This window comes from Aspergillus saccharolyticus (assembly GCF_003184585.1).
Source record: "Aspergillus saccharolyticus JOP 1030-1 unplaced genomic scaffold BP01scaffold_45, whole genome shotgun sequence".
Taxonomy (NCBI): Eukaryota; Fungi; Ascomycota; class Eurotiomycetes; order Eurotiales; family Aspergillaceae; genus Aspergillus; species Aspergillus saccharolyticus.
This window is the reverse complement of record NW_020290655.1, coordinates 179930-189675: the sequence shown is the minus strand read 5'-3', so window position 1 is coordinate 189675 and position 9746 is coordinate 179930. Positions and strand designations below refer to the sequence as shown.

The 9746-nt window shown below is 54.3% G+C and overlaps 5 protein-coding genes across 5 annotated transcripts; 3 read left to right on the top strand and 2 right to left on the bottom strand.

Moving 5' to 3' along the window:
• On the top strand, positions 1–1586 carry BP01DRAFT_360267 (uncharacterized protein). The gene is made up of 2 exons (XM_025575881.1): positions 1–571; positions 646–1586. The coding sequence occupies exons 1-2, from the start codon at positions 355–357 to the stop codon at positions 1209–1211; spliced, it is 783 nt and encodes a 260-aa protein (XP_025427599.1). The 5' UTR covers positions 1–354; the 3' UTR covers positions 1212–1586.
• Positions 1587–1700: 114 nt separating this feature from the next.
• BP01DRAFT_418623 (60S ribosomal eL32 domain-containing protein) lies at positions 1701–4722 on the top strand. Its single transcript, XM_025579344.1, has 10 exons — positions 1701–1823; positions 1880–1905; positions 1972–2150; positions 2206–2489; positions 2574–3007; positions 3412–3451; positions 3909–4033; positions 4111–4232; positions 4299–4468; positions 4588–4722. Exons 1-9 carry the CDS (start codon positions 1793–1795, stop codon positions 4405–4407), a joined length of 1350 nt encoding a protein of 449 aa, XP_025427598.1. The 5' UTR covers positions 1701–1792; the 3' UTR covers positions 4408–4468; positions 4588–4722.
• Positions 4350–5016, top strand: BP01DRAFT_165388 (uncharacterized protein). Its single transcript, XM_025570733.1, has 2 exons — positions 4350–4463; positions 4584–5016. Exon 2 carries the CDS (start codon positions 4606–4608, stop codon positions 4879–4881), a length of 276 nt encoding a protein of 91 aa, XP_025427597.1. The 5' UTR covers positions 4350–4463; positions 4584–4605; the 3' UTR covers positions 4882–5016.
• A 124-nt stretch (positions 5017–5140) lies between these two features.
• Positions 5141–7206, bottom strand: BP01DRAFT_327378 (pseudouridine synthase family protein). The gene is made up of 2 exons (XM_025572909.1): positions 6826–7206; positions 5141–6758 (listed from the first exon to the last, which is right to left on the bottom strand). The coding sequence occupies exons 1-2, from the start codon at positions 7069–7071 to the stop codon at positions 5304–5306; spliced, it is 1701 nt and encodes a 566-aa protein (XP_025427596.1). The 5' UTR covers positions 7072–7206; the 3' UTR covers positions 5141–5303.
• A 160-nt stretch (positions 7207–7366) lies between these two features.
• On the bottom strand, positions 7367–9337 carry BP01DRAFT_360261 (MFS transporter). Its single transcript, XM_025575880.1, has 6 exons — positions 9284–9337; positions 9143–9202; positions 8775–9060; positions 8316–8700; positions 8151–8253; positions 7367–8084 (listed from the first exon to the last, which is right to left on the bottom strand). Exons 3-6 carry the CDS (start codon positions 9008–9010, stop codon positions 7633–7635), a joined length of 1176 nt encoding a protein of 391 aa, XP_025427595.1. The 5' UTR covers positions 9011–9060; positions 9143–9202; positions 9284–9337; the 3' UTR covers positions 7367–7632.
• Between the last annotated feature and the right edge of the window lie 409 nt (positions 9338–9746).

The window sequence follows — 9746 nt, the reverse complement described above, 5'->3', positions numbered from 1 at the left end:
GTTATTCTTAGTTCTCCTCGTTTCTTGCTCCTCCGACCTCTCTTTTCTCCCCTTACCAACTGAGTTTCCCCCAGCCAAGTCACTCCTTTAATCCCCTCTTTGGTTGGCCCTTTTTCTGCTTGGCATCTTTCTATTTCTTTCTTCCTTCTGTCCATCATTTATAATCGCCTGCTGTGTTCCATTTACCCCTACCGCTAGGTTTCATCAACGTCGACTCTCAAGTCTCAACTTCCGCCTCCTGCGACACGGTCCGGCCTCCTTCATTTCCGCAACTCAGTTTCACGATTCTCTCCCCTGAGATTGCTGTTCATATTTCGTTCTTTATCGGCCTTTCGATCTCATGCTTCACGAATTATGTCGACTACGACGACCACGGCTCTGGCGTCCACTTTGCTGGTCGGTACCCTGCCCACGATGACAAACGCCGTCGGGATGATTTCAGACAAATCCTGTCCGACCTGTGGATCTGACCGATTTTCCGCGCAAGGCACACCAGCCGGTCAAGCACAATCTCGCGTCAAGGAATTAGAGGGGCAGCTTGAATTTCTCAACGTCCAAGCGACACAGATGGGTAAGGACTATCGATCGGACCGCAGCGGCTTCCAGTACTGTCATGGCTAACGAGGCCTGCGTCCCAACCACCAGCCGAGAGGATGGCCGAATATGAAGAAGAGATACGTCGACTCCGCGCTCAATCCACCACTCAGAGTTCACGAAATGGCTCCTCCGTCTCGTCTACCTCGTCGATTCAACTCAATAGAATAACCGATTTATCAATGTCGCCTCCATCGTTGCAGACCTCCCCAAAGTCACAGGGCCAACATAGCGGGCGCTTATCCACGCTGACCTCTCTCCTACCCTCCCGCCGACCTGGCGCCCCGAGCACGACCCAAGCCCAGCCAGTTATCTCACCGCCACCGATTCCCAGCTACGAGGAAACATTAGCTTTACAGAATGCGCTCAATCGGGAACAGAGCTTGCGCAAAGCCGCGGAGACACAATTGTCACAGGCGAGCACCGAACTGGAGGAACTCACAGCGCAACTATTCAGTCAGGCGAATGAGATGGTCGCGCAGGAGCGCAAGGCAAGAGCAAGACTGGAGGAGCGGGTGGCAGTCCTGGAGCGCCGGGACGTCGAGAAGAGGACCCGTCTGGAACGACTGGAGAAAGCGATGGAACGAGTTGAAAGGATTCGAGCGATGGTGGGCTAGCGATGTGATGGATCCAGGCGCACGGATTGTGGACACCCCGGACTATACCCCTTTCTGTGCCTCTCTTATACTGGTTCTCTGTCTGTGGTTTCAGTTGACTTCCCAGTCTTATACCCCATTACTCCTGTTGGTTTTCTTGGCGCTTGGTCACTTGGCTCAACTTTGCGAGTTTGACATGCGATATGACCTGGTGGATGAATGGGTCACCCTGATTAATGAGTGATGATTTTGCATCGTGTTACGGCGATGGGCGTTCTATCTGACACACTGGTACTTCTTGCATAAGTTGTAGAAGGCGATTGCATTAATGTCTATATATATTCCTTATTGGCTTCCTCTACGGTTAACGCGTAATCATTATTTATCCCTGTTGTGTGACTCTCGAATGGCATCATCGTTTGAGTCTATTTGAGGAACCCCGCGGCGGCGTGCCAGGAAATACTATAGTTCGGATGCAGACCCACTTCAGGGCCCCTCTCATTCCACCTAACTTACTGTACCTACTGCTCCCCCATTCTGCTCTGCCATCGCCATACCTTCCAACGTTCGTATACTCAGTTTTCAGGAAGCTCTCGTTCAATATGTCTATTGGAGTCGCTATTATTGGTAGTGGTAGGTGGTATTCTGCCCGAAGCTTGAGCTTTCGCATCCACTGACAGAGCACACAGGCATCTTTGCTAAGGAAGAGCACTTGGTACGATCCCGCAGCTGTCCCTCCCGTGCAGATTTTCGACTTTGCAGCTAACGCATCGATCTGCAGCCTGTAGCTCGTGCATCGCCTGACTTGACGCTCAAGGCAATCTTCTCCCGCTCCCTCCAGTCAGCACAGAGTCTTGCCACGGGAGTGGATGGTGTAGATCTATACTCGGAGGATGCAGGGACCGGCAAAAGCTACATGGATCTTCTGGCTCGAGATGACATTCAAGCTGTCATCATAGCGTGAGTGACTGCTTTTCTGAGTAACTAAGCATTGGAAACTAAGAGGTCGGCGCAGTCTACCGATTCTCGCCCAGCCTGAGTACATCAAGCAGGCTCTTTCCGCGGGGAAACATGTGCTGTCTGAGAAGCCTATCGCAAAGGACCTGGCCACCGCTCAGGAGCTGCTGCAGTGGTATGAAGCTAATGTGGACACCACCAAGACTCTGTGGGCCGTTGCGGAGAATTATCGGTACCTGGCCAAGTTCATTCGGACGGCCGAAGAGGTGCGCAAGTTGGGCGGAGTGAAGAACTTCCGAGTGAGCGTGCGCAGTCTGATCAAGACCGATTTCAAGTACTACAGTAAGGAATTTCCTGCCTCCAAGGTCCAGGATGAAGGTTACGAGTAGCAAAGAACTGCCGGCAAGCTGACTATGACAAAAACAGAGACGGAATGGCGTCGCACACCAGCCCACCAGGGCGGATTTGTGCTTGACGGCGGCATTCACCTCGTTGCGGGCTTGCGGCTGATCCTCGGACAGCACGATGGTCTGGCCGCGGTGTCCGCGCAGTCGTGTCTCTTGCAGGAGTATCTGGCCCCTATGGACACGGTGGACGCGGTAGTGCAGACCAAGTCGGGTGCATCTGGGGCAATTACGATGTCATATGGGTCGGCGTTCAATGATTTCCTGTTTGAGTTTGACTGTGCTCAAGGTACGGTGACGTTGAATTTCGACCAGGTCACGGTCAATGGAGAGCACTTCGACGTGCCGTTTGACGGCCGGGGAGTCAACCACGAGGTTGCTGGGTTTGCTGCCTCGATCCGGGACGGTGCGGTACAAGCGCTGTTGCGACCAGAACAGGCGCTGGCAGACCTGGAAGTGATGGAAGGGATCTTCACAAGCAACGGATCGCGGGTTGATCTGCGACTGCAGTAAATAATGAGCTTCGGTGTACTCCGTAAAATTCTATGCATAAAACAGAGACAATTAGTCATTCACATGGATAACTAACTAATTGCTCCAAAGCAGACGGGCGCTAACCCGATACAGCGGCATCCGACAAGGGCACGCGGGGCGAGCCCTAACACACGGAATGGGTTAGTCTCGCTAAGCGAAGCCACTAGGGCGAGTCTTGCTCGGGCGGCCAAACCTGAGCGCGAAATCTCGAGACCGAATTTCGACCCCTACGACAACTCCCAGCGCCAGCCCGCGAGAAGACGACAAGGTATGTGTTGGGTGCTTGCCGTTGGTCTGCTCTGTTACTGATTCGAATCCGCGTCAAGATGGTCCTCGCAAAGAAGCACGTCCCCATCGTCAAGAAGCGTACGTTGATACCTTGTCCTTGAATCCTCATGCTTGCCCACCACGTCCTGCCGGGAGTCGGAGCCAGTCGAGTCAGTCTTTTTTGGTAGTCAATCGGCGGTTTCTTTTTCTCAGCAGTCTAGCACGAGTGAACGATCTGATACCGACCATCACGAGGAGGACAATTTGATTGCGAACAATAGTTTTGAATTCGGCGGAGGAATCTGTTTTCATGACCATATGAGCGATCGGACGGGAGAATCTCGACTTCAGTCTACCATTCACCAAGAATACATGCGACAATCTGAGCAAAATACGAGACTTCGACGCAAGCCCTTACTGGCCGCCGATTGACTGACCATCCGAACCAAAAAAAAAAACTCGAACTGAGCTACATTCCCCATCGCGGCGAACACACCGGACCACATCAATCACACCACGAGAGGACATTATCATTGACAAACTTGCGTCTCTACAGGCACCAAGCGTTTCTTCCGCCACCAGTCCGACCGCTTCAAGTGCGTGCCGGAGTCATGGCGCAAGCCCAAGGGTATCGACAACCGCGTCCGTAGACGCTTCAAGGGCAACATCCCCATGCCCTCGGTACGTTGCGCGTCCTAGAGGAAATCACAGCTGTGAGGATACCATGAACCGCCGACTAATTCGACTTAAATGTATAGATCGGTTACGGTAGCAACAAGAAGACCAAGCACATGATGCCCTCCGGCCACAAGGCCTTCCTTGTCCACAACCCCAAGGACGTTGAGCTTCTTCTCATGCACAACCGCACCTACGCTGCTGAGTACGCATTTTCCTCCATGAACGAATACCCTTTCGTCGAACACAGATTCTAATCTATTGCAAATAGGATCGCCTCCGCCGTCTCTTCCCGCAAGCGTGTCGACATCATTGCCAAGGCCAAGGCTCTCGGCGTCAAGGTCACCAACCCCAAGGGCCGTGTCACCACTGAGGCTTAAATGGATTTTCTTATCTTAAAATACAAAAAAGAAAGACCTATTTATGGAATGATAATGTAAAGAAAGCTTTTTCCCTAACCTCCGCTTCCGCCCTCCCCTTTTTTTTCTCTCTTGATATCCTACGTCATTTAAAAAATCCAAAACATTTCACTTACACGAACTTTCTTCTCTTGAAGGGAAAAAAATTATCAATGATCCATGAATATACTCTTTTTCTGGTTCCACAAAGAAAAAAGAAAATCCACAAAACGTCTTGTTCTCGGGCTCACCGGTATCATTTGGGGAACTTTTCAATCAAGTGATGATATCGGTGGTATTTCTCCTTTGTTTTCCCCTAATGTCTCGATGGATGGAGAACTTGCTGTGCTTGTTCCTTCGTCTGGGGTTCCTATGGGGGAAAGAGGGGGGTGTGTCATGGCGCGGGGCTTTTTGTTACGGAGCGAGAGAGAGATAACCTTGCTAGGCTGGGGTTAACTTTAGTTGTTCGAGAAATTATCAATGCGATGCGCGCGTGGCTTGGCTGGTGCTGCTGGTCTGGGAATCTTTTTTTTTCCTTTCTTTGTAGATGCCTTGATGACTGATGGTTAGGTAGTATTTGTTGGGTCGTTGGTGATTTTGTAAGCTCCGAAGATAGATCGTAGAGTGTAGGAAACGTTACTTCAGGATGTAAGTAGGGGTTGGTTGGAGGTAGGTTTCATTCCTTCCTCCATGCAGTGACTTTAGCCGGGGCTGTCTATGATGATCTAGTCTTGTAAGTCTTGTAGTGTGTGGGAACCGTCTATTTGCGTGTCTACGAGAACTGCTGAAAGATTATGTATGTACTACCAACTCGTTCCATGTCGGAGTCCAATGCAAAACGTCATACCAATCAATACCCATGCCCCCCCAAAAAAAAATCAAGCTGTTGCTTCCGCGCCAACTCTTGTCTCTGTAGGGAGAACTTCGGCGGCAGCAGCAGCAGCAGCAGCAGTAGCAGCTTCGTGTGCCTGCCTCTCCGCCGAAATATCCACCAAACCGACACCCTGGACCAAGGCAGGGATGCTCCTCTCCTTGTCCTCGCCCTCACCATCCCCGCCAATCTCCGGCACCGTGCCGTAGCCGATGACAATCTCCTCATCCTCCGGGACATCGACCCAGTCGGGCATCTCGCGGGGCCCGTCCATGCCCTTGGGCGGCAGGCCCCAGCTGGGCATCTTGCTGGTGTACTTCCAGCCATCGGCGCCCTTGTCGGCATACGCGGCGGCATGCAGGAAGATACCCAGCTCCTCGGGGCTGGGGTCCGTGTACAGCTCCGTGTCGCAGACGGGGCAGCGCTCGCCGGACAGCCGCTCGCCCTTGCGCTTGTGGTACCGCTCGACGGCGGCCTCGTGCTCGCGCGACATGATCTCCTCGACGACGGACGAGTCCGTGCCGGGCGGCACCAGCGGCGCGGCGGTCAGGTGCGTGCGGTAGCTCGTGGCCTCTGTCGTAGTGGTGGTGGTGGTGCTGTCGGCGGCGGTTTCGGTCTTGCCCATATTCGACAAGCGGGCGATCAGCTCCTGGTCGCGGTCGGCCGAGGTGTCATTCTTGCCGAGCTCCGGGCCGAAGACCTTGCGGTTGGAGTAGATGGGGTCGTTGGAGATGGGGTGGCCCAGGAACTGCAGGTGCACGCGGATCTGATGCGTGCGGCCTGTCAGCGGCAGGCAGTGCACGATACTGTAGCCTTCTTCTTCATTGGCGTAGATGGGCGGCGGCGTCGCCACCCGTCTCTGCCTCTCATCATCCTCCTCCTCCTCCCTCGAAGAAGAGGAGGGTTCGTCACTTCCCCGGGCGGCCGAAGGGGGAAAGTACGCCAACCGCCGAAACTTCGTCTTCGCCTCCTTGCCCGTGGCCCGGACGCGATTCAACCCGACCTTGGGACTGACCGACATGATGGGCTGATCGCACACGACCACCCCGTCGGGGAACCGGCCCTTGACGCGCGCGACGTACTCCTTCTGCAGGGTGCGCGCCTTGAGCTTCTCGCACATCACCTCCGCCGCCTTGGCGTGCTTCCCCAGGAACATCACCCCGGAGGTTAGTCGGTCGAGTCGGTTGCACGGCCGCGGCACCCACTCCGGGTGCCGTTGCGAGCGCAGGATCTCCAGCACCGAGTTGTAGTGGTACCGCCCCGCCGAGTGCACCGGCACCCCCGCCGGCTTGTCGATCACGATCAGATCCTCGTCCTCGTGGATGATCCCGATCTCCTTGCCCGTCACCGGCGGCTCGTGTCGGTGCAGCGTGTGCGAGATGATCTCGCCGTTCTTCACGATCGTGTGCGGCGTTCCGGGTTTACCGTTGACGCAGACGAGGCCGGTTTCCAGGGCTTTTTTCTATCGTCACCGGAGAAAATTAGTCGGGGTGGTAGAGTTTACGGGAAAGAGAGGCGCGCGCGCATACATAATACTCAGCTGGTCGGTCGCGGAATTCCGATAGGAAGATGTCCAGCAGTTCCCGTCCGCGCCACCGTTCCTTGCAGTAAGTGTTGTACGTGTAGTGGTAGGGCTTCACGCGGCGCAGCCCCCCCTCGAAGTAATACGGCGCTGGCCAGGGGTCGCAGGGCGTCACGGCCACCGCGGGGGGTGCCTCCGGTGGAGGGTCCCGAGGGGGCACTTGGAGGGTCGTGTCAACGGGGACGATGGCCATACTGGACGATGGGATCAGGCCTCGTCGCAGCAGGAATGCAAAGACGCGCGGTGAGGGAGCCAGTTAAGCAGGCAAGGAAAGCCGACAAGGACACAGGAAGAGTTGTATGTTGCGAGGGGATCAGTTGGGCTGGTGGGCGGCGAAGTTTGGCAAATGAAGAAAAATTAGTTCCGCGGGCTAAATTTTTGGTGGTGCGGGGAAGTAAGTTTATCGATCAGACAAACAGTTACGAAGTACTTACTGTACACTGACTGGCTAACAACAACGGGGATATCACTGGATATGTTGGACGGTCCTAATAATGGCTCTTGATTTGTAGAAGATGGGCTCTGAAGAAAACCTTGTGCAGCGCTTCATTCACATGCATCATGTCTCGTCATACTCTCTCAACCCAAGGCTAGTATATATCACTGCACAGACCAATCCGCAGTGACACAACACAACACTCTCAATCACTGGCAATATGGCAGCGTCCCTGAATAAGTAGGACATCGCATTCTGACATGACGATGGCCCTAATCCACTAATAAACCAATATGTATGTCTGATCGAACCTCCTCCTCAGCTTTTGCTCTCTCCCACCACCCCTTCCATCACCTTCCGGTTCGACAGCGCAATCACCACCGCAATTCCTCCACTCATAACTCCAAACGTCGACACCATAGTCGCCCAGCCAGCCTGGTCAACCAAAAGACCCGCCATCAGAGGCCCGAGCACCTGGCCCCCAGACCACGCGACATTGAATAATCCATATGCCCGCGCAGTCCCTCCCTGCTGGCCGAATATGCCCGGATAGTCCTGCTCATATCGCTCTGTGACCCGGCCCACCTCCACCATCAGCGCGACCATCTGTAGGGTTGATGCGGCTCCAGCCAGCAGAAGAAAGACCACCAACAGAAATTGGTGCTGGACTGTGTTCTCCGTCACGAACTGGAAAAGCAGGAAGGTAGGACAGTCGAGCAAGAAGCCGAAAAAGGCGACCTGTAGGGCCCCGAGGCGGTCGACGGCGTCGCCTATGGTTCTCAAGGTTAGCTCGACCTGGAATGCTGGGGAATCACGACAAGCAGAGTGAGACATACCGATCCAAGGAGAAGCGAAGGATGGCGCGAACAGCGGTAGGAAGCATAAGCCTATTCCCATCGGGCCCCAGTCGAATGTCTTCATGACGTAGAGTGGAAGCACCTGGATCATTGTCAATGGCTGCACGAAGCGGGAGGCGATACAATGACTCGAACCCCACGTACCGTGTCGAAAGAAGAGTACAAGATGGCATCGACAACAGTCGCCACCAGGACGACCATCAACTTGCCCGAACATATCAAGCGAACAATCCCGGGCACTGACGACGCTTTGCCGCACGAGTCCGGCTCACTGCCATCTTCAGCCGACGACTCGAGGAGCATGTCACCCGGGGGTGCTAGCGAGCTTGTACTGCCGTCGTGCTCAATGAGCGCGCCGTACCCAGTGCTCTCACCCAGCAGTCCACGCGACTCCTCCTCCGCCGCCGCCGTGGATGGAAGCCACTTCACGGCGGTCTTTTGCTCGATCATGACCAGTCGGAGCACGATGTCTACCGCGATCAGAGCAATTGCCAACAGGAATACCGAATGGTACCCGAGCCGGGAGAGCCTGCGTGGAAAAGATAATTAGCCACCACCCCAGACCCTCTCCCCAGTAGTATGAATGCGAATGCGGCAACGTACATGACACCACCAATAAACGGCCCGAATACAGTCCCAACCGTCAAAGCCATAGAGACATATCCCATCGCCGCCCCGACCTGATCCTTGCCCACCGTGTCCACAACAAGCGCCATGCCGACGGTCCACACCACAGCAGCAGACAACCCCTGCAAAGCCCGCGCGATCACCAGCGATGCCACCGAGCTGGCGAACCAGAACACTACGGTTGTTCCACCGAGAGCGAATAAGCCGATCATAAAGGGTAGTTGGCGCGATGAACTTCTGTCTGCGAAGTACCCGAAGATAGCTAATGGGGAGTGATGTGGTTAGATCTCAGGTTGACCTCCCCCCCAGCATAGTCTACCACGAGTGGGATGCTGTGAACTCACGAGACCCAAAGAATATACCACCCCCAAAAGCAGCAAGCATGATTGACATCCATTGCTGTACTGTGTGACAGAGTGTGTCAGAAAGGTATTGCTCCCACCGCAGCCACAAAGAAAGAGAAAGAGAAAGTCAATTGAACGTACGGCTCTCATCCGGCACAGACACCCGCGTCTTCAAGACAATAGGCAAGATGGGAACGATCTAGCAGGTCAATCCTTTCCATCAGATTTTTGTGATTTGATTCTAATCGCCAGCGATTGACACTGTAAGATAATCGCACCATGCCATAAATGAAAACATCCTGGCGCGGTAGAAACATAGGAAGCCAATTAGCCGTTGGTTTGGAAAGAGGTATCAAGCAATAGCACAGCACACACACACACACAGCTTGCCCACCCATCGTCTGTCTCACTCACTCACCGTAAAACAAGCAACAGCGACCACCCACGTCACAAATTTCTTAGAGGAGCGAAAAGTGAGCTTCCATGGTTGAGGGCTGTGACTGATCGCCAACATCTTGATTGTTTCCACCGGTGGGATCGCGGCAGAGGCAGGTCAGGTCAGAAGTCAGGTAGGAAGTGCGAGTCGCCCATTATGACCGGCCAA